Source organism: Aedes albopictus, chromosome 3 (assembly GCF_035046485.1).
Source record: "Aedes albopictus strain Foshan chromosome 3, AalbF5, whole genome shotgun sequence".
NCBI lineage: Eukaryota > Metazoa > Arthropoda > Insecta > Diptera > Culicidae > Aedes > Aedes albopictus.
This window is the reverse complement of record NC_085138.1, coordinates 84,013,800-84,038,073: the sequence shown is the minus strand read 5'-3', so window position 1 is coordinate 84,038,073 and position 24,274 is coordinate 84,013,800. Positions and strand designations below refer to the sequence as shown.

Here is a 24,274-nt window from a genome sequence, read left to right as displayed (position 1 = left end):
TCCTGCGCTGTCGCCGTGTTTACATTTGTGGGAGCTGGAATGGCGTTGCTCAGTCTTATAGGGGAAAACGGGGCACCAAAGCGTTTATGGGAAAGTGGGTCACTTTCGCCACCGGAGCGCCCGATGGGCGCGAACAGTGCTGGCCTCAAAGCTCCACACACTTAATCTCCAAATTTGATCTCGGTAAAAACGAATGACGAACTCAATCGGTAAAGAGTATTTTACTGAAATGTCGTTAAAATTTGACAGTTCTCCAAAAATAACTTGTCAAAAATAACGAAATTCAGTAATTTACGTTCATTACTGAATCTCGGCAAACTTTTTTGCCACAGCAATCGGCAATCTAATCATGTTGCTGAATTTCGGTAAAGCGCATCTGTCAAAAATGAAAACGAAGCACGTTGCCGGGTGCCATCTTCAAAAAAGGATTTTCTTTAAGCGAATCACTACTTCGATTCAGCAATCTCTTCAGCGGGTTTTTCGTAAGTAAAGCAATTAAATTCGTTAACTTCATTAATAAATGGATGCCTTTCATAATTATCCTTTTTAGTATGATATTTTGGAGATGGAGAGCTGCAGCAGGAGTGCCGGAACCTCGCATCGAAGGTGCCTGTTTGTTTGCTGCCGGTCTTAACGAGCAAAAGGCAAAAATGGTCCGTAGATACCAAATAAACCGCTCGTAAATCCACTAACGAAGAGGCTCCCGTAAGCAGCTGGTTGGCAGCTGGCCACAAAGGCCGCCCACAAAGGTGCTCCCCCGACCGGCGGAGTGAAGAGGCTGCATCGTTACCGGCCGAGAACGGTACATAGTTACGAGAAACCCGTCGCTAACAAACGTCCACCGAGTTCCTGTTCCCTCCGCAAGTTGCCGTTCCAGCGCTGCTTGGAGCTTGATATGGCGCAGGTTTTGAAAGATAGATATGCGTTTCCAAAGTGCCGTCGTTACTGCCATGCAGGAAGCCCGCTCGGATTGTTCGGGGACACCATCAGTGTACGATCTACGCCGAGCACGTCCCCGGCGGAAGTGTGAAATTATAATGTTACCATTGATATACAGTTAAAGAAACGATAGAAACAAGCCAAAATGTGCTGCTCAGGACCAGCATGAATAAAATTGTTAACCTAATCATTATTTTCGTTTTATTTTATTTCTTCTTATTTTGTTTCTTCTTATCAATAAGCATGAAAGAAAAAAAAAGATTTACTGAATTTCGGTAACCATATATGCCGAAGTTTTCGGCAATGTATTACCGAACCACTCGTCAAAGTTTGACATTTGATCTTTATCAAGTTTGCAGACTAGTCGGCAATTTGAACTTTTACCGAGATTTTTACCGAGCTCTCAGCTGTTGGATTCTCGGCGATTTATTTTGCCGGCCTCGGCAAATTAAATTAAGTGTGCATATAACGTACGTATGCCTTTGTGTGGCAGTAGTTCGACAGATTTCCCATTGAAAAACTTTTAAAAATGCAAACTAAGACGTAATGAATGATGTGTTAAAGACTTTATATGTTGGTTCATATACATGTTTTATGTCCGGTTGCTAACACATTTGGTATGTTACTTTTTCTTGATTTTTCCAACGAAATGTACCTTTCATCGTGAAACAAAACTCGCCCGAGAATACTAAATTGACATGAAATCTTTTCTAAGCGAAATCGTTCTCATTCAAACGGTTGTCCAATCAGTTCGCAATAGCACCTCATAATTACAACCACAACATGAAACATCTGGTGGATCAGTTGAGTATTTTTCGTTTAACGGAAATTTTCCTCCACCTGCAGCGCGAATCGAGTCGCCTGGGGCACTCACAATACGCCAACATTACTAATGTCGCTACCTGCACGACGGTTTTTCAAATCTTCTGTTTTTATGCATGAATTTCAACATTATAGGGCACATTCAACTTGTGAAAGAAGCGTTCAATGCTGTTCAAACAACTCCGGGATTTTCGAATCTATAAAAATTGTACAGTAACTTTTATATTTTCCATAGTTTCTCAATCCGAGATACTTCTTATTTCGGTGACTCTCCAAGCATATCCGAGGCTATCAGTACACCACAAAGGCGGACGCATAACCACGTCCGCTGAGTTTCTTTCTAAGGAGTCGCAACAAGCACTATTTGCTGTCGTTGTCGCAAGTCGTACGAACATGAATACACGTGAGCATCCTGTAGCTTCTCGTTAACCCTCGAGCGATCGCGCTGTTGTATTTTGTACAACACGTTGAAAAAATCTCGCTTTTTGTACTCAGCATTAGTGTGGTGCTGACGCAGGTAGTCAACCGTGCGAGTTACGGAAGGTTAAAATCAAGAAATGAATTCCTTTACAATATCGACGGTAGTCCAAACGCGTCTGAAATTGCGCACACAAGTCCATGTATGCACTCAGCGAAAAAAACTAGCGAAATTCATCGAAATACCTTATGAAAATTTGCTATAACTAATTCTTATGGATGAGATAAGAATACCTTATGAAAATTGATCGTGCTCACTATGACAATTTTCATAAGATAGACTTATGAAAAGAACAAAAAAATCTTAAAATGATGCAGACTGGATTCGATCCATTAACGTCGGGATCACCGAGCCCGTGTTTTATCCACACGGCTACCGACGCTTGAGAATACCATGTTGCTAAACATGAATAAAAGCCAAGCTGTGAGACGATTTTACGTCATAGAGTGACCTTATGAAAATCATCCGAATCATTATGAATTATTTAAAGGCCGTTTCATAAGTTGGGCCTTATGGAAATCTTAAGGTTATTTGGCTGAGTGTGCGGATTTATGAACATTGAGCTGCCACTTCTCGAGCTTCGATCTGCATCTTCTGATGGTAATCCACATGCATAAGATGCTCTTCAATACGAGCACTCAATCAAAAGCACAACCACGTGCATAACGTCTGGATTTTTTTTTTAATTTATCAACGATAATTCGATCTCGTACGGATCTTCACACTCCGATGTCGCTGTTCGTGTGTGGCTTTTTTTCCATTTTCCCCCGGCGGAACTCCAATCGCGCCGAATCCTCACACAAGTCCATGTGTGGTTCTTTCCATTTCACCCCGGCGGAACTCCAATCGCGCCGGATCTTCACACAAGTCCATGTGTGGATTTTTCCATTTCACCCCGGCGAAACTCCAATCGCGCCAGATCCTCACACAAGTCCATGTGTGGTTCTTTTCACTTCCCCCCGGCGGAACTCCAATCGCGCCGAATCCTCACACAAGTCCATGTGTGGTTCTTTCCATTTCAGCCTGGCGGAACTCCAATCGCGCCGGATCCTCACACAAGTCCATGTGTGGTTCTTTCCATTTCACCCCGGCGGAATTCCAATCGCGCCGAATCCTTACACAAGTCCATGTGTAATTCTTTTCACTTCCCCCCGGCGGAACTCCAATCGCGCCGGATCTTCACACAAGTCCATGTGTGGATTTTTCCATTTCACCCCGGCGGAACTCCAATCGCGCCGGATCTTCACACAAGTCCATGTGTGGATTTTTCCATTTCACCCCGGCGGAACTCCAATCGCGCCAGATCCTCACACAAGTCCATGTGTGGTTCTTTCCATTTCACCCCGGCGAAACTCCAATCGCGCCGGATCTTCACACAAGTCCATGTGTGGATTTTTCCATTTCACCCCGGCGGAACTCCAATCGCGCCAGATCCTCACATAAGTCCATGTGTGGTTCTTTCCATTTCACCCCGGCGGAACTCCAATCGCGCCGGATCCTCACACAAGTCCATGTGTGGATTTTTCCATTTCACCCCGGCGAAACTCCAATCGCGCCAGATCCTCACACAAGTCCATGTGTGGTTCTTTCCATTTCACCCTGGCGGAACTCCAATCGCGCCGGATCCTCACACAAGTCCATGTGTGGTTCTTTCCATTTCACCCCGGCGGAACTCCAATCGCGCCGAATCCTTACACAAGTCCATGTGTAACTCTTTTCACTTCCCCCCCGGCGGAACTCCAATCGCGCCGGATTTTCACACAAGTCCATGTGTGGATTTTTCCATTTCACCCCGGCGGAACTCCAATCGCGCCAGATCCTTACACAAGTCCATGTGTGGTTCTTTCCATTTCACCCCGGCGGAACTCCAATCGCGCCGGATCTTCACACAAGTCCATGTGTGGATTTTTCCATTTCACCCCGGCGGAACTCCAATCGCGCCAGATCCTCACACAAGTCCATGTGTGGTTCTTTCCATTTCACCCCGGCGGAACTCCAATCGCACCGAATCCTCACACAAGTCCATGTGTGGTTCTTTTCACTTCCCCCCGGCGGAACTCCAATCGCGCCGGATCCTCACACAAGTCCATGTGTGGTTCTTTCCATTTCACCCCGGCGGAATTCCAATCGCGCCGAATCCTTACACAAGTCCATGTGTAATTCTTTTCACTTCACCCCGGCGGAACTCCAATCGCGCCGGATCTTCACACAAGTCCATGTGTGGATTTTTCCATTTCACCCCGGCGGAACTCCAATCGCGCCGGATCTTCACACAAGTCCATGTGTGGATTTTTCCATTTCACCCCGGCGGAACTCCAATCGCGCCAGATCCTCACACAAGTCCATGTGTGGTTCTTTCCATTTCACCCCGGCGGAACTCCAATCGCGCCGGATCTTCACACAAGTACATGTGTGGATTTTTCCATTTCACCCCGGCGGAACTCCAATCGCGCCAGATCCTCACATAAGTCCATGTGTGGTTCTTTCCATTTCACCCCGGCGGAACTCCAATCGCGCCGGATCCTCACACAAGTCCATGTGTGGATTTTTCCATTTCACCCCGGCGAAACTCCAATCGCGCCAGATCCTCACACAAGTCCATGTGTGGTTCTTTCCATTTCACCCTGGCGGAACTCCAATCGCGCCGGATCCTCACACAAGTCCATGTGTGGTTCTTTCCATTTCACCCCGGCGGAACTCCAATCGCGCCGAATCCTTACACAAGTCCATGTGTAATTCTTTTCACTTCCCCCCCGGCGGAACTCCAATCGCGCCGGATCTTCACACAAGTCCATGTGTGGATTTTTCCATTTCACCCCGGCGGAACTCCAATCGCGCCAGATCCTTACACAAGTCCATGTGTGGTTCTTTCCATTTCACCCCGGCGGAACTCCAATCGCGCCGGATCTTCACACAAGTCCATGTGTGGATTTTTCCATTTCACCCCGGCGGAACTCCAATCGCGCCAGATCCTCACACAAGTCCATGTGTGGTTCTTTCCATTTCACCCCGGCGGAACTCCAATCGCACCGAATCCTCACACAAGTCCATGTGTGGTTCTTTTCACTTCCCCCCGGCGGAAGTCCAATCTCGCCGGATCCTCACACAAGTCCGTGTGTGGCTCTTTTCACTTCCCCCCGGCGGAAGTCCAATCTCGCCGGATCCTCAAACAAGTCCGTGTGTGGTTCTTTTCATTTTCACCCCGGCGGAACTCCAATCGCGCCGAATCCTCACACAAGTCCATGTGTGGTTCTTTTCACTTCCCCCCCGGCGGAACTCCAATCGCGCCGGATCTTCACACAAGTCCATGTGTGGATTTTTCCATTTCCCCGGCGGAACTCCAATCGCGCCGAATCCTCACACAAGTCCATGTGTGGTTCTTTCCATTTCACCCCGGCGGAACTCCAATCGCGCCGAATCCTTACACAAGTCCATGTGTAATTCTTTTCACTCCCCCCCCGGCGGAACTCCAATCGCGCCGGATCTTCACTCAAGTCCATGTGTGGATTTTTCATTTTCACCCCGGCGGAACTCCAATCGCGCCGAATCCTCACACAAGTCCATGTGTGGTTCTTTTCACTTCCCCCCGGCGGAACTCCAATCGCGCCGGATCCTCACACAAGTCCATGTGTGGTTCTTTTCCATTTTTTTTTCAATCAGCACTCATAACCTCACTTGCTCTTCAGCGTCATTGCACAATCAAATAGCATTACTTTGCGAGTATGAAAAAAAAAATCACTTCCACCAAATATGCTTACCATTTAGCTTATATTGGAATATGTTTTCGGCTTTCACAATTTATTTGCTCTTAAAACTTTAAGCAGCAAACCTGGCAGGATCACCAATGTAAATTTCCGCACTACAGTTTCGGCCGATTGCCGCAAAATTGCCTCCAGCCTGTTTTGGATGACACGTGCTTGCCGCCCGGTTGCTGCGATGCGAAAGAGGTCGATCGTCGGCGGCGCGGTCTCTCCTGTCCGACCGGCTCGAGTCTTCGTGTCGCTGACGACCGACGACGTGCGCGTCGCGACGTTGCGAAGTCGCGATGTCTGATGGAGCGCGAATATTGTTGTCGCGGTTGGGTCGCGGTGTTCGATGATGCGCGAATGCTGACGATTCGCATCTCTGCGCATAGGGTGCTAAACTGGTATGCCACACATACTATCATGAATAGTGCCACCTTCATCCGGGGTGGCGCTGCTAGCAGTGACTCCCGATTTACAGCAGTGTTGCAAGTCTTCTTGATAATGTGGTCTACGTATTTATGCTGGGTATGGACCTCAAACGAAATCGCTCAAGTAATTTTCGTTCATTGCATTGTTGTACCTTGACCGGAATGGTAAAGAAATTTAACATAGCAAGCTTCATTTGATTTGACGTTTCTTCTCAGCTCCGTACTGGGGTCAAGAAAATCAAACGCTTTCTCATCTCTTGAACGTTTCCTTGCCTGAATTACTCATGCATCGAGATAGGCCAAGAAATTTATTAAGATCTGCGTACTACCCATTTTTAGCTGTAGGGCTGTTTGCAGTTCAGAAGGAATTTCTCGGTCTATCTTGTTGCATGGGAAATTCCTTGCCTGAATCGCCCAAGAAACCGTTTTTCTTCCATCGCAGTACGCAGTTGAAAAGAAATGACAATTCAAACGGCCGTCACCGTAGAAAGTTTCTGCCAGGAATCGCTCAAGAAGTTTCTTGAGCGATTCCTTTTGAACTCGAAACTACGCTTGTCCCGGAAAACTTTGTATGTATTACAATTATAGTGGTTGTTTGACAACTTTTGAGTTCATTGCATCGCAACACTCTAGATTGGTTTTATTTATTGCAATCGTGATGAATTTCTTCCCAGCTTATTGACAACAGCGTCTGTTCTGGCATCCAGCGGCTGAGTATGAAATGTCCTTCCACCGGAAGCTATACCTAAGGTGGCAGCCCCACCATGGTGGATAGGGGACCTCAAGCCAATAACCTACTGTTCTCAAAACCCAAAAAAAAACATAATAAAAACCGAAAATGAAAGATTACGAACTGATTCAACGGCAACACTTTTAGCGAGAAACAACGGACAAGAATTGGAACTTGAAATGTATTAACCCTAGCCCAGCAGGGTAAACTGACACAACTAGCCAATGAGGCATGCCGTATGAAGCTTGAGATCCTAGGACCGAGCGAAGTCCTTTGGCCGAACTTTGGAGAACACAGATTGGTGTCGGGTCAAATTCTGCTATACTTTGGCCTACGAGGTGAACACCCTCCTCGCCACCGTGGAGTTGGTTTCCTGCTCAGCGCTCTCGCTCATGCTGCGCTCATGAAGTGGGAACCTATTAACCAGAGGATAATTGTAGCCAGATTCAGAACACGGGTTGGTTCGAAACCTTCCCATGATCCAATATTACGCGCCAACCGATGCTGTCGAATTGCAAGATAAAGATAACTTTAACAGTTAATTGAATGCTCTCGTGGACATGATTCCGAAAAGTGATATCAAGATCCTCATGGGCGACTTCAACGCGAAGGTTGGTTACGACAACTCGGACTATGAGCACGTCGTGGTCTCGGAGAAATGAGCGAAAACGGAGAGCTATTTGCATAGCTTTGTGGCAACAATGACATGGTGATTGGGGGATCACTCTTTCCTCATCGACCAGTGCACAAAGTGGCATGGGTTTCCCGTGATGGCGTCACGGAAAATCAAATCAACCACATCTGCATCAGCCAAAAATGGAGACGGAGCCTGTTTGATGTGCGGAACAAACATTGCGTCCGACCATCATCTCTTAATCGGCGAGAACCGGCTGCGCGTTGCTAGGATCCGTGGACAGGAGGAGAAAATCGGGCGCCGGTTCAACACACACCGACTGGAAGACGCTGCGTTGAAAAGGTCCTTCGTCGAGGCGCTAGACAACCGTGCTGCGGATATTCCGGTAGGTGGAAGGGTAGAAGATCAATGGAGCGCCATCAAGAACGCCTCCATCGCCATCGGCAAGAATAATTTGGGTGAGCTACGCACCCGGAGAAAGCAGTGGATCACAGATGACACCTGGAGAAAGATAGAGGAGCGAAGGAACGCCTTAGCCGCGATAGAGCGAGCGAAAACACGAGGAGCCAAAGCCGTAGCCCGTCAGCGCTATTAGGCTCTTGAGAAGGACAAAAGAGCATGGGCGGACACCCTAGCCGACGAAGGCGAGAAAGCCGCAAACACCGGCGACATCCATCTCCTCTATGATGTCTCATGTCGCCTAAGACGTATGTTACGATGCCCGTGAAAGACACATCTGGACAGCTATTTATTATTACACCAACGAACCTAATCTCAAAATGACTGCAATTCTCAGGTCAATTTGACAAGTGTAACACGAGCATGAAAAGGATGGCAACATGGTCGGTAAAGTAGTAGATATTTTTTGTCTTCTTCGTGCATGTGTGTGATCTGCCAAAATAACCTGAGAATAATCAATCATTTTGAGGTTAGGTTCGGTGGTGTAATGAAGAATTGACCAACCCGGCTGACCAGATGAAACGCTGGTTCGAGCACTTTGGAAACCTTTTTCAAGTGTCGGCCACGCAATCAACACCTCAGCATGATCCGCCAAGGGTTTGCCGCATTACCCGTATCAACATCGAAGTTCCATCAGTGCAGGAGATAGAAACAGCCATCCGTAGCATGAAATCGAACAGAGCCCCGGGGGTCGATCGCATATCAACTGAGATGCTCAAAGCTGACCCAGTAGTATCCGCACAACTACTGCATCAATTATTCTGCAACATATGGGAAACTGCGACATTTCCGGCCGACTGGATGCAAGGCGTTTTAGTAAAGGTACCCAAAAGGGTGATCTGACTGTATGCGATAATTGGCAGGGCATCGTGTAACTGTGTATCGTTCACAAAGTCCTCTGCAAAGTGATCCTTAACTGGATACAGGAGAAGATTGACGCAACTTTCCGACGGCAGCAAGCAGGATTCCGTGCCGGACGATCCTGTGTGGACCATAGTGTCACGCTCCATATCATCCTGGGGCAAAGAAATAATGAATTCCAAGAATCTCTCTACGGGAACGTCCATAAATTACGTCACGCAAAAATCGACCATTTTCAACCCCCCCTCCCCCCTATGTCACACTTTTTGTATGGGACCTCTGAACTTTTTGTATGGGTCGTCACACTTTGCTGAACCCCTCCTCCCCCCTCTAAGCGTGACGTAATTTATGGACGTTCCCTACCTGGTGTTCATTGATTACGAAAAAGCTTTTGACCGTCTCAATCACAAAAACATGTGGGATGCCCTTAGGCGCAAGGGTGTCCCTGAGAAAATCATCAGCCTCATTGAAGCACAGTACAGCGAATTTTCATGCAGAGTACTGCACAACGATGTCTTGTCGTTGCTGGAGTAAGGCAAGGATGTATATTGTATATCACCGTTACTGTTCCTCCTCGTAATCGACGAGGTCCTGGTAGGTGCGACTGATCGTGAACCAAATCGTGAGTTGCTGTGGCAGCCCATAACCAGGGAGCACCACAATGACTTCGAATTGGCTGATGACGTTGCTCTTCTAGCTCAACGGCGCTCTGATATGCTGAGTAAGCTCGATGATCTTGTCAATCGCTCCTCGGCAGCAGGTCATGCCATCAACGTCAACAAGACCAAATCATTAAATGTAAACACGGTCAACCCTTCCAGCTTTACGATAGCTGGGCAAGCTTCCAATATCTTGGTAGCCAAATGGCGGCCGATGATGGCGGCACCAAGATCGACATAGGTGCACGGATCAAGAAGGTGAGGGCTGCTTTCACGAAAGAAATGTATGGAAAAACAACCAGAATAGTCAATGCTCCAAAATCCGAATTTTCAACTCGAACGTGAAACCTGTGCTGCTGTATGCCACTGAAACTTGGTGTGTATCAGTGGAGAACACTCAACGGCTGCAGGTCTTTATCAATAGATGTCTGCGGTATTTAACTCGTGCATGGTGGCCTCACAATTGGATCTCCAACGTGGAGCTCCATCGTCGATGTCATCAAAAGCCGACAGCGACAGAAATTCGGAAGCGAAAGTGGAGCTGGGTCGGCCAGGCTCTACGCAGGGGCGAAACCGAAATCTGCAAGCATGCGTTAGATTGGAACCCAGCAGGACAACGCAGCAGAGGCAGACCCAGAAGCTCATGGCGGCGCAGCCTCAACAACGAAATAAAGCAAGTCGACAGAAATTTGACCTGGCCACAGGTCAAGGCGATGGCGGGCAATCGCCCAGGATGGCGATCTTTCAATTCGGCCCTCTGCACCACCGACCACCGTGGGTAAGTTTGTCTACTAATAAACACAGCCGAACTGAAAACGAATTGAACTGTGCAAAAATCATGCAGATCGGTTTATTCATTCGCGAGTTTTATTGCCTTGAAATGACTTTAAACTCATTTGAGAAGATTATTATTATTACCGTGTATCAGAGTTGCACTCTGTCACTGTCAATGGTAAGCAAATCACTGATTTTGATAGGCCCACTGCGATCCAAGTCAGCGTGCGCTCTATTGAGTCACCGTCACTTTCCTTGTTCCATCAGAACTGGACTGATTGTGATGGTGTGTGGATATCACTGATAGGCCATCTTTAAAATTCGTTTAAAAATCCAAATGAAGATTTACCAAGATGATATTTTAATATGTGGTACAAAATAACAAGTTTTGCACGGTGGTCACAAAAAAGTTTGAGTTTTGGCGAAACCCACTAAAATATCACAACAGTTGCAATGATTGTGATCTAGAGTGCGGGTCAATATCAGGTCGTACTCTGTCATTGTCGTTTTGATATTGAACGGCCTGGAGTGATAGTGACGATTGTGCAATATCAGTAGTCACCTGATAAGACTGATGTTGCGCAACTCTGCCGTGTATGCACCAAACTTTGCGCAGTTAAGAAAAATCAAATTTCTAATCGTTATAAAAAATACAAACAAACAAAATATATCATGAACAACATGCTCATACGATAGACTAATGATCCTTCTTTGAGTCTGCAATATATAAAAAATCATAATATTAACCAAAAAATACTTAAAAAAGAAAAACTATTTCATTGCATTGTTCCTAACTTTGCGCACAAAATCTTCGATTGTTCCTAACTTTGCGCATGCTATGAATTGCTCAAAAAAGTAATCAAAAATACTATTATTTAATGTTTTCCCATTAAACTAAAGTTATGCAGGTAGTGTACCCTTAACTGATCTTTGCTGAAATACTTTGTCCTACGAGGCAGAGGGTACGGAGGCCTCCGGAGATCTTGAATTCGTCTGCGGTTGGTACTAGGCACCTATCGTGTGAACAATCCAAACTTCATGAGGGGTTTTCCAGTGGCTAGAGATCAAAGGTAAAAGCTTCCTGATAAATGTAGTGACTGTTACGGATAGGAACAATAAGGTGTCATTTAAATATGACGTCCATCTTTGGGGGGAGGGGGTTGGGGTTGTCTAAAAAGTGTGATATGCCATGCATTAGGTCCTACTATGAAGCGTGACAAGGAGGCTCGGGGGAGGAGGGGGTTCTAAAATTCTAAAAAATGATTGACGTCATATTTGAATCGTCCCTAACATTGACCGCCGGGAAAGCCATATGAAGGACTGTTCACAAATCACGTCACATTGTAGACAGACTGCTAGTGCCTGCCGTAGTGCTACGGTTCATACAATTTTCTACTAATTTCTATACAAAATCTGCTACATAGTGGAAAGGCAGACCTGAAATTGTCAGCACTAGTGATACATAATATTTAAATGGTTCATAAGTCATGTATTCACGTTCAACATGCTTTTACTGAAAGTGCGCAAAAATTAGGAACACAGTGCAAATAATAGTTCCAAACATTGCGCACCACTATTTACTAATTAAATTGAAAAAAATATTACGAACTGTGATTGATTACTAGAATATCACCTTTTTTGCCAATTAACTGCAAAATTAGTCATCGTTGCACAGTTTTATCGAGGAAAATGTTGATTTTTAGTAGAGTTACTTCTTGACAACCGTGTTAAGGCGAGGCAAATTTTGACGTTTTTGTGTATTTTTTGTTTATTATTCAACATAAACAAAGATTTTATGGCATTTAAATATTCGTCAAATAATGTTTATGTTTACACAATGCTAGTGCAATGATTGAACTGATGAAAATGTTGACATTTAGATATTTTTTTCGTTATTTTACAAGAATGCGCAAAGTTTGAACCTGCGCAAAGTTAGGTGCGCACACGGTACTGTAATCCGGGGTAACATTGATATTTTTTCGATCTTTCTTTGATTGTTTCCTTGCACAAGCAAAAGTTACATGATTCATATTTTTTAGACAAGTACTGGCCCTCTAAGTACGTGATGAGCTCCTTTAAATAGTGTTCCGAAACTTTTAAAGATGTTTCAAAAGGCTTTTTACTTGGCTTTTTAATCTAATTTTTGATTTTGTTGATTTGGGGTAACATTGATCATCTATGTTAACAATGTTCGTTTGTGTTGAAAACACTCTTACTAACTAAATTCGGGGTCTCTGATTTCGAATATGTTGCCCAAATTCTTACAAATTATGAACTTTTTGAGTTATTTTAGGATTAAAATCCGCTAAACGATGATAAACGCCTAAAGGTAGGCAATTTATTAGGGATTTAAGGACTACTTTCAATAAATCGTCTATTTTAAACAAAAGGAATACTTTTATACAAGTGTCGCGTGAAATTTAATTCTGGAATGTCATATTGTGTTATTTCAGTGATTTCGAACCTCACATTGTATCTAGTATTCATACCAAGCATGAATGATTGAGACCGTATCCGGTAGCGATACGAAACACAGTTTAGAAATATATATATATATATATATATATATTTATCTGTTTTAACGAGATTTTCAGCCCTAGGCTAGTTCATCTCGGGACCCACGCTTTACTTCCCTTCCGAAGGAAGAACTCACATTTGTGTGAGTTTGACGGGAGTGGGATTCGATCCCAGGTCCTCGGCGTGATAGTCACGTGCTTTAACCATCACACCAGGTCCGCTCCAGTTTAGAAATAAACGATTGATTTATAAGTTTATGAAAGTCAGTTTTCCTAAATTTCATATAATTCATTAGCTAAACAATAAAATATTACGAAATACCATTCAGGAGCAGAAACAGATGAAATGAAAATGGTTCGTTTGAAGATTCCATGAGGGGTGGGTCAATCCGATCAATGTTACCCCGCTGATCAATGATATTTATCCCGTTTTACGGTATATATTACTTTATTATAGAGATTTTCAGCTCTAGGCTGTTTCATCTCTTATTTATCTATTATTCATACAAGCTCACTGAACTATTGATAAAAACTGACTTACCTCTATCTAAGATTAAAAGAAAACTGGAATAAACTGTATTGATATAAATAGCTGGAGTAGATTGTTCCACCACTTTCAAATGTTGAGCATGAGCATGAGCATAGATAACCGTACAATTCGTAGTTGCTACTCCGTAATTGACCAGAATAATCGAAATTGCACAAGGAACCAACAAACGGAGCTTGGGAGTAGCTACCGCTCTCAATGTGCATTTTCGAGAATTCAAAATATTATTAAGTCAATAACGGCACCGGCCACGTCCTTACGGTCATCGAGGAAGGGAAGGAATGCTCCTCCACTTTCAAATGATGACCATAATTAATAATACAAGAATACTCATACATGCCAACTATTTCGACAGAAAAGCTAGTGTAAACCTCAAGACTGCTGCTTAGAACTTGCGTTTACACGACACAACACTCATATAACTTGACAGAAATGTCATAGTCTTAAAAGACGCAAATAAAGCATGTATGCACGCCAAATGCCTAAGTAAGATTTCAGCATAGATTTGTTCAAATATGTATGGTAAAATTCATCATAGCTAAATCTTGCTGATGACCAGCGAAAATATCTTAGTGAGGCATTGCATTGACATTCTACGTGAACCTCCCGTGACCTTTGGATTGCAATCCTATTTACGCCTATTCCAGGAAACAATCGACCCAGAATCATCCTCACCTGTGCACAACATGCAACTGATGGCAGTAGGAAATGGCTCGCACAATCTGCCGGAAGTACTCCCGAGCCACGTTCTCCGTCAGACCCTTGTCGTGGCGCATGATGTAATCGTACAGATCTCCCCCATCGCCCAGTTCCAGTATCAGATACAGCTTGGTTTGGGTGTCGATGACCTCGTACAGCCGAACCACGTTCGGGTGCTGCACGAGCTTCATACATCTGTGCAGGGGAAGCAAGCATGGGAAATGAAAATCGTTTTGAAGAACCTCCTCGCACAACCATCACTTACCGCACTTCCTGGAACAGGTGCGCCCGCGAGATTTCGTCCAGTTTGGTTTTGTCGATCACCTTGACGGCCACCTTCTCGCCGGTGAAGACGTGCCGGGCAAGCTTGACCACCGCAAAGTGTCCCGAGCCGAGCGTTTCCTCCAGGTCATATAGGCCAGCTATTTTACCATCGTACACGCCAGCCCGGCTCGCTGGTGACAAACCGAACGTTCGCTGCATCGTCACTGGGATGCTGCCTGTGTTCCGAGGCCCAAGTGCGGTCCGATCCGGTTGCGGTTGTTCCCTAACGACCTAACGTGAGGTCGCCAGGATTGTTCCGAAAGCTGGCGATTTTTGTGAAGGTGGTAATCTGCAAAGAATGAAGAGAAAAAGGAATGTTAATGAGCTGTAGTTGTTTCGGTGTTACAATGTAGTGTTCTACGAGACACATTGACAGGCCACGTGATTCGACCCTATAACGCGTCGTTTTGCGAAAGTGTACAATTATAGAAGTTACAATGCTACGCACGCAGACGCCACACATATTTGTCTACGATTTGGATGGGCTTAGCCATAATCCTATTACTTGAGTAAACCGTAGTTTACCCAGCAAAAAAATGTAGTAGATTCTTCCGACGCATTAATTAGACCCTATATACAAAATTGCTTCGTTCTTTATAATCCACTAACCTAACTAACTTTTGTAACTTAAATAACTACTGACCCAATTCATAGCTACCATAAATTGCCGCTAAAACAGACTCACGACCAAATTGAACACGCTAGGTCCATTTTTATTGGCATGTTGCATTGCCCCGAGTTCTACGTGATTTGCATTCATAATTCCAATTCAGACATTCTTCGATAGGCCAGTTCTTCGATGCATTTGGGTGGCCACAGATCAGTGGTATACTTATATGTATTGAAATTCTATATGGTAAGGGACTCATACAAAATTCCACATTTTTCTTGGATAAAGATTCTCCAATCAATCACTAGCTGCATCTGTGCAAAGATCTGCACACATTACATCGTACAAAGTACTACATATTTAAATCTCTAAATCGATCATCGCTCTTTGTAGAAGGATCACCCGACCCATGTATCATGTCTTCGAATATCGCAAAACGATCGGACCTCAAGTTACTCTCTCATATATGTACGGTGGAGGGACAATTTTCATCGCATCATAGGATGTTATTTTTTAAACTTATTGCAAAGTACAATCAACGCACAATTATGGGTCAATTAAGTTGATTAGCATGGTGACTGACTAATGATTGTGACAGAGTGACCCGTAATTGTGCAATGACTGGCAATATCTGGTCAAGCAGTATTAGAATACAAATAATTTTATAAAGACTGGACTAGAAAAAAATGAGACACACAAAATAATGTATAACTAATGATTGCATGCACAAAAATAGCTGGTTTTCTTTAACCAAGAATAGAATATTATGTGTAGCTAATACCATCAAAATTTCATCAATATTTGGTGTGCTTGTGTTTTAAAATTAGTGTAAATGTAAATCATAAACGTTGTAAGTAATACAGGTATCTATTCCTTATACCCTGGAAAACAAGCCTAGGTTTAAATTCCATTACCCGCCTTCTGAAACGATAAGAAAATACAAAATGACCCCTTCCCACTCCATAACGGAAGAAAATCTATTTGTGACAAATCATTTGTTTGTAAAACAGAAAATGTTCGATTTCTGATAGTAATGCCACCTTGAATTGACAACTGATATGATGGAAGTACATTGTCGTTTCCACATAACTGCTAATTTCTATACAACTTTTCCCTTTTCTTCGACAACACATCACAAACTTAATCACAATCCCATTTCTAGCATTGATTTTATGTTCTTTTTTGAGAAGCAATTGTCAAAGATTTGGCGGAAAAAAACGAAAAGTGACGCGTGTTTGAGGCAGTTGCGATGGGGATCTCGATCGGGTTGCATTGTTCGACGGAAAAAGCGAAAAGTGACGCGTGTTTGTGGCAGTTGCGATGAGGTTCTTGGTCGCGTTGCATTGTTCGGCGAAAAAAAACGGAAAGTGACGCGTGTTCGGGGAAGGGGCACATTGGTCTTTCTCGTGAAGTGATGATGCACACTTGGTAGCCAACGGTGTTGCAGAGAATTAAAGAAGATTAAAGGAGTCAAGGAGTGGTTGCGGTCATTTGACGACATAGAACTGGGTGAGATCATTCCGATTTTTTCTTTACATCCTAGAAGGAGTTGGGGTAATTTCGCCAATGCGTTTACATGAGGACTCTAGGAGTCTGGTAATTTCTGCAAATACATTTTATAGCTCTGGTGCTGACATAATATTAAAGCGATAAAAATGATAGAAGAAAATAATTGCAGCTCGCAACAGTCATTGAGAATATTAAAAATCTATATATATAAAAATGAGTTTGAAGTTCCTTTGAGGCAACAAAACTCAAGAACGGGTGGACCGATCAGCATGACTCTTGCATGGATCGATTCGTATTCGTGGTGGCTGTGTTTATATGTAGAAAAAATTGCCAAAATTGTTTAGAAAAGAATTAAAATAGTGAAGTTACTGGTTTTTCTATGAGCTGGGAAGAAACTCAACATGATCGAATTAAAACCAATCTAGAGTGCCGTGCTGCAATGAACCCAACAGTTGTCAAACCATCACAACCACAAATGGCAACACAACGTTTGCCGGGACAGCTAGTTAAAAATAATTAGCAAAATTACCTCAACGGCCGTCGATCACAGGTAACACATGGGACTACTCTTAGTAAAAAATATGATTCGTAAATAGCTATCTAAGCTTGAAAGTTTATTCTTTATATACTCTAAGTTCAATACTGTGAGAAGCGCGCGACTATTTTCGTGAATCGGTCAGTTTTCTCGGTTTTCTGGGGTCGGATTTCATGGATAAGTAAACGATCAATGGAATCGGTTTTCTCGGTAGGGCGATGGAAGCACGAGTGCGAAATCCGGGATCAGAATCACGCAAACATTTTCGTGGTTCAGCTGGTTTTCTCGGTAGGGCGATGGCGGTGCGAGTGTGAACTTTGAATTCAAAATTGCACGAGAATTTTCGTGTGGCGGACAATTTTCAGGTAAGAGTGATGGGGGCGCGAATGCAAAATCCAGGATCAGAATCGCGCAACAATTGTCGTGGGTCAGTCGGTTTTTACGGTTAAGTAAACGATTAATGCGCTGATGCGTTTCATATTGAATGACCATTGACGTATGTGCATTACTCTTATTATTGGTTATCGCAACCAAACAACTCATAATCGTGATCAATACCGCGACGTGTCTTTCCATATAACTAGTGGATCATATCACCTACCAGAGGTGTAGCTCCTAGATCCACACCTTACCCTACCCTACTAACAAATACTGCTTCCCGTGACAACTGTGGGGATGCTGTGGATTCTACGGTTTCTAGTAGCAACGGTTGTCAAACTAACATTCCTTCCCTTTCCCGATGACCGTAAGGACGTGGCCGGCGCCGTTATTGACTTAAAAATGATGAGTTCTCGAATTGTGCACATTGAGAATGGTTAGCTAGTCCCAAGCGTTCACATTTATTGGTTCACTGTGCAGCTTCGATTGTTCTGGTCAATCACGGAGTAGCAACTACGATGTGTACGATTATCTTTGCTTTGCTTTGCTTGCTTTTTTGAGAAGCAGTTGTCAAAATAAGAACTTTTTTATATCCTTAATCAAGCCCCTGAAACGATCTCACCATATAATATCTAGAATCTTCAATCCATTATGTCTTCAGAATATCCTCCTCATCGCGTCAACAAAACCGTTCACTGATTTTTATTCTTCCTGGATGAATCTCGAAAAATAATTCCTAGAGAAATCTTAGAACCTATGCATAAACTTCTAGAGGAATTCTTGTGAGAATCCTAATATGAACTCATTGAAAAATCTTAAAAGGATCTTCTGAAAGAATACCAGAAAGAATTTCTGAAGGAATCGTAGTAGTAATACCTGGAATAATTCTAAAATGATCTCAGAACCCAAGCAGGAACTCCTAGAGGAATCCAAGGGAACTGTTAAAGGAACTCTAGTGGGAACTGCTGGATGAACCCTGGAAAAAAATCCAGACATAGGCAAACAGACGTCTCACTCTACTCACTTCCCATCGTTCCCCTTTTTAGCGGCTAGTTCAAATACTCGGTAGTTCGCAAATCGCTCGCTCATGGTGCTCACATCGTTTTTGCTCCTGTTTGACGTTTGCTCACTACCGCCAACTACTTAGCGATTTGCGCAACATTGTGCAATTAGCATTGGGCGATTATGTTTTCGAGACGATGATAATATTTTCATGACGATGATTTTAATCGCAATTTGTTCAAACTGATATGTCTGTTTGTCTGCGTTACAATAATAATGCCATGAATAATGTCAATCCAATTCTGAACAAGACCCAAATAGGATTTGTTCCAATTGATTATTGATCAGAAAAAGTAATAATCTTGTTGGGCTCTATTCTGTTCGTAGACTGAAAATGTTTTTTCGTAAAACCTATACGGATTTCTATCATAGAACCCTGTTTAACCCGTGGTTTGGTATGGCATGTACACTTGTATGGGACAAAAATCAAATCTTCGCTCCAGTCGACTTTTTGGACTCCATTTAGGTCTCATATGAACTGTGCAAAATTTCAGCGCAATCGGTGAAACTATAATTTAGCGCAAGCGGTTCAAAGTTTTCATAGGATTTATTATGGGAAATGTTACACTTACAAAGAAAAAATCCCAGAGGGCGCCCCTTGTCTCCATAATTCAAATCAATCAATGCTCCTCGAAGATAATTTATCCACGAATCATTCTCTCGAAGACCGCAAAACGATAGGATGCTTGTCAAAAAAAAGTTATTTAATATTTCCCAATTAGAGATCCGACGAATGGCTCACTGCTCTGTTTTATTAGCAGCACTGCTACTTTGACTGTTGCTGTAGCTGGGGGTGGTGATGTCACCCGCCACCCCATTCAACAGCGGCAGCAGCAGTGCTGCTGATAAAACAAAGCAGTGAGCCATTCTTCGGATCGTTTGCGTTCTCCGAGAGAATGATTCATGGATGAGTATCCTACATGGAACATTGATTGATTTGAATTATGGAGACAAGGGGCGACCTCTGGGATTTTTTCTTTGTAAGTGTAACATTTCCCATAGTAAATCCTATGCAAACTTTGAACCGCTTGCGCCAAATTATATTTTCACCGATTGCGCTGAAATTCTGCACAGTTCATATGGGACCTAAATGGAGTCCATTTATTTTTTTCATACAAGCGTGTCCCATGCTAATGTACACTGTTCTTCTTCTAGCCTACTGGGGAAATCCTGCTTAGTGTTCATCGCGCTTTTTTACTAGATACGTGCTACGTTGTTACGTATAATGAAGCTTAACATAAAAAAAACAATCATATCATCATATTGACGGGGGTCTCCAGTTAGCCTAGTGGTTAAGGCTATGGATCGCCAATCCGGAGACGGCGGGTTCGATTCCCGTTCCAGTCGGAAAACTTTTCTCGACTCCTTGGGCATAGCGAATCATTGTACTTGCCACACAATGTACAAATTCATGCAATGGCAGGCAAAGAAAGCCCTTCAATTAATAACTGTGGAATTGCTCTAAGAACACTAAGTTGAAGAGAGGCAGGCCAAGTTCCAATGCGAACGTCGAGCCACAAAGAAGAAGAAGAATCATCATATTGACACCACTTTTGCCATAGATTGGGTTTTGATTATCACTGCTAACAAAAGCATAAGATTGAATGCACACTCTTGGTTTGTGCAATGAATGCAAGAATCATTCAGCTGCTGACTACGGTGCAAACTGACATGTAAGTACTATTTATTTTATGTCTTTGAAGATGCGTTCAAAAGTCCATAAACGATTGGAAAAAGCAATAACCTAACTTACAGTTACAGCTACATTTCCCACAATATCCGAGCAGAAGAGAATATCAAAATAATAACTACAAAATAACATAACCTGTTTTTATATCTTGTTTTGTTATAATTAACTTATCAAGGAATTACTTTTCCATAGCATGTTTTGTTTGACAATCCTATTTTGTTATTATCCAGGTAGTGATATGCTTCCATTAAACAAAAGTTTAAATAACATGTTTTGTTATGGAGCAAACTAAGTTATTATTGTGATATTGAGAGTGTACAAATATTTGATAAACAATATCACAACAATAACAAGTTTTAAATTGTAACTACAACATTGGAGATTTACTTTCTTTACAGCATTCCGTATTTATTATCTTAATATTCTAATTATTATTCTTGTCAGCTTAATATTTTATGAAGACTTCGACAATTATGTCCTGTTTGTTTTATCATGTTTTGTATCCAGTTGCATATAGTTGTATCCATTCCATAGAAAATCCCAGAATATTGTAATACTTGGTGGATTAATAGTTCCTCGGAAATAGTTAGACTCATATGTTATAATTCACAATTAAGATAGTTCTATATAAAGGGTGGTCCAAAAAATATTGCTTTTGGTTTGTTATCAATAACTTTTGAAGATCAAAATTTGTTATTGAAATATTTTCCAAATCCATTGTTATTAAATTGTTATTGATACAAACAAAACATGTTATTAAATTGGTCTTCTAGGAACATTTTTCTGTTATGATATTTGTTATTTTGCCGCTTATGACACGCAAGTTTATAACAAAATATGTTATGTTAATAACATTAAAATAACTGATTTCGTTACTCAGTTATTTTGCCAAAATAACGCATTTTGTTATGCGATTGTCATTCTCTTCTGCTCGGGTAGGGCATTATGTGAGCAATTTCAATAGACCATACTGTTGCTGTTGAATTGGTTGCTATTATGTAGAATTCACTTTCTGATGATGAGCACGAGAGGATGTCGATGTATTATGATTGCTGTGTTGTCCCTTTTCCAGTTCGATTGAAAGTCCTTTACCATTAGTTGATTTCCAAGTATCTGGGTACGATAGAGCCATGGGCTTAGAAGAGGGTCAACGACTGTGCGGAAACTTGCTAGTGCTGTAGCTGGGAACCACACCGATGGCAATCCGTTTATGATGCTAAAGTGCCACTAATTACTCCACTAACTTTAAATGTGCATCTTTAAAAAAATACAATGTTCTGTAATGTTACGTAAACAATAGTCTGTTTTGCGAAACGACAACATTGTTGATATTAATAATAACACCCACGTCTTACACAGGGTGTCTACTCATAACTCAAAATGAAATTCCCTGAGTTTTCCAGGTTTTTCCAGATGAAATTTTAAAAGTTTATGATTCAAAAAATAACCCAAATTTTCTAAAAATTCTAAAGGGTGACTGGGTGATACACAAATTATGTCACGCTAAAATCGACCTTTTTCAACCCCCCCTCTCCCCTATGTCACAGTTTTTGTATGGGACCTCAATATTTTTTGTACGGGTCGTCACGTTCTGCAAAACCCCCCCTCCCCCCTAAGACCGTGACGTAATTTGTGTACGACCCCTTAGGGTATCATTGGCAGGTTTGTTCTCTTCGTCATGAGGGTTTTATGTCGGCCAAATTGCCTGAAACTTGATCATATTCAGCTTGGTTGGGAAAGATTTGATGCCAACTCTGAGTTCAATAGCTGAAACCTAGGTTTCAAAAAAACATGACAAAGAGAACAAAACTGCGGAAAATATGTAAGTTTCCCTGCTCTTCAAAAATTCTTTCAAGATTTCTGAGCGTAATTCCTGGAATTTCTTTCAAAGTTTCTTCCTGGCTTTCCGCAAGATTCTTTCACGAGATATCTGTTTGAGTACGTCCCGATATTGCTTGCAAAAGTATTCCGATATACTTCCAGAGATTCTCGCTGGATTCCTCCTGAAGCTCCATCCAAAACTATTCAAAGTTTCTTCAAGAATGTCATTGGTTGAGACAAGAGACAAGAGAAGAATTCAATGGGAAATATCAGCAATAACTTTTGTGGAAATTCCAGAAGGCACTCTGGAACAAAAATCTTAGGAGAAAGTCCAGGGTAAATTCAGAAAAACTCTGAGAAGCATCTCATGACCTACATCGGAAGGAATCTTCTGAGAGAAGTTCCAGGAGATACTCCGAGAGGTGAAACTTCAAAATAAACCTCGCGAAAACTTTTAAGAAATTCCTGTAGGAGACTAGGAAGAACATCTCGAAGAAAGCCCAAAGCAATTGTTTGAAGATATCACAGGAAAAAATGAAAGAAATCTCTTGAGGAACTCTTGCAGTTAATTCGTGAAAACTGCTTCAGAAACCATTGGAGGAACTTTAGTAGAAACCTCAGGAATAACTCCTTTAGCAACTCCGAAAGAAATTCTGGGAAGATCTTCTGGAGAAGTCCCAAGAGGAACTCCGGAAGAAATCGTGTAAAATTTCCATGAGGAATGCCGAAAGAAATTCTACGATTTATCCCAACATAAATTCTTATAGAGTATTCGGGATAAATTCTGGTAGAAATCCTACGACGATTTCTTTGAGCAAAACACTGGAGGAAATCCAGAAAGAAATAGCATCCCCGTGAAAAAAACTCCAGGAGAAATCGGTTGGAATTCAGGAATCCGGAAGTATACCTTTCCGGAAAAAAACAAAATGGAATACCAAGATAGTGTCAATAATGCGGAAGGAATTTTATAAGAAATCCTGAGAGACATTCCAGGAGGTAATTCTAAAGATGTTTCAGAAAGAAACCCGGACGAAATTTCTGGGATAAATCCTTGTAGCGAAACTTCTATATGGATTTTTACTACCAGGTTTTTATTTATTAATACAACAAAATGTTTTTTTTTTATCGGAGTAAAATTTCCCGAGTACTCAAGATATTCCCTGAGTATTCCAGGTTTTTTCCTGTCAAATAGAATTCCCTGAGGATTCCCGGTTTTCCAGGTTTTTCCAGGTAGTAGACATCCTGCTTACAGCGCGACCTCCTGTCAAATTTTCATTCTTGAAATGAGCGATCAGTTTACGAAAAACAATTGCAATTCGGCACTATAAATTCTTCTTCCTTCTGGCCGTTTCAGTTTCGAAACGGCTTACTTTTCCACACTATATTAAACAATTGCATTTATTTCGGTTGCATTATGTATCATAACGCAATTGTTTGATCCACAACCTGAGTTGTAACGGAAAGAGCTAGCAAAACTGTGGAGGTTATGGCGCGGCTTGATTGATTCAAATTTCGTGTCTAGCATGATGGAGCACGTGGCTGTTGCCATTGAACAACCGCAAAGCACAATGGTACTGATAGAAATGATCGAATATTTTTTTAGAGTTGAGTGATGAATCCACCTATAAGTGAGATGAAAAAAAATTTTTTTCGAAAAATGCAGATACACGTTTGATGTCTTCGGCAAAGTTGTGCAAAATGCAATTTTGAACAACTTTGTCAAAGACGCCATAATGCTGAATCTCATACTTTACGAGATATATTGCGTTATATGTGCATGACCCCTAGACATCATATATTTCATCATAACTTTTTAACGGGATTTTTTAGATTTTTTACGTCTTCTACAAAGTTGTTTGGAATGTAAAAATACATGTTTTTGCTGAACATCAAAAAACGCTAGCTTTTGAAATAAGAAAGTTATTTACAAATTACTGATATTTATAGAGTAACTTCGAACTCGTCTAACTGTTTTGGGCGCAAAATGGCGCAGAGAACCGTTTCGAATAATGAAACAACTATATTTCTACTATATGAAAATGGCTTAATTTTT

The 24,274-nt window shown here is 42.2% G+C and overlaps 2 protein-coding genes across 4 annotated transcripts in view; both read right to left on the bottom strand.

Annotated features, from left to right (window-relative positions):
- Positions 1-24,274, bottom strand: part of LOC134291547 (uncharacterized) — a gene marked incomplete at its 5' end in the record, with an annotated part of 384,123 nt that overhangs the window by 75,787 nt on the left and 284,062 nt on the right.
- LOC134291550 (uncharacterized) overlaps positions 1-24,274 on the bottom strand; it is a 238,903-nt gene that overhangs the window by 25,758 nt on the left and 188,871 nt on the right. For all 3 annotated transcript variants that reach the window (XM_062859467.1, XM_062859470.1, XM_062859469.1), the window contains 2 exons: positions 14,558-14,905; positions 14,269-14,487 (listed from right to left, as the gene is read on the bottom strand). In XM_062859467.1, the coding sequence (XP_062715451.1) occupies positions 14,269-14,487; positions 14,558-14,775 (437 nt within the window). In that variant the 5' untranslated portion in view covers positions 14,776-14,905. The remainder of the gene's footprint in view (positions 1-14,268; positions 14,488-14,557; positions 14,906-24,274) is intronic.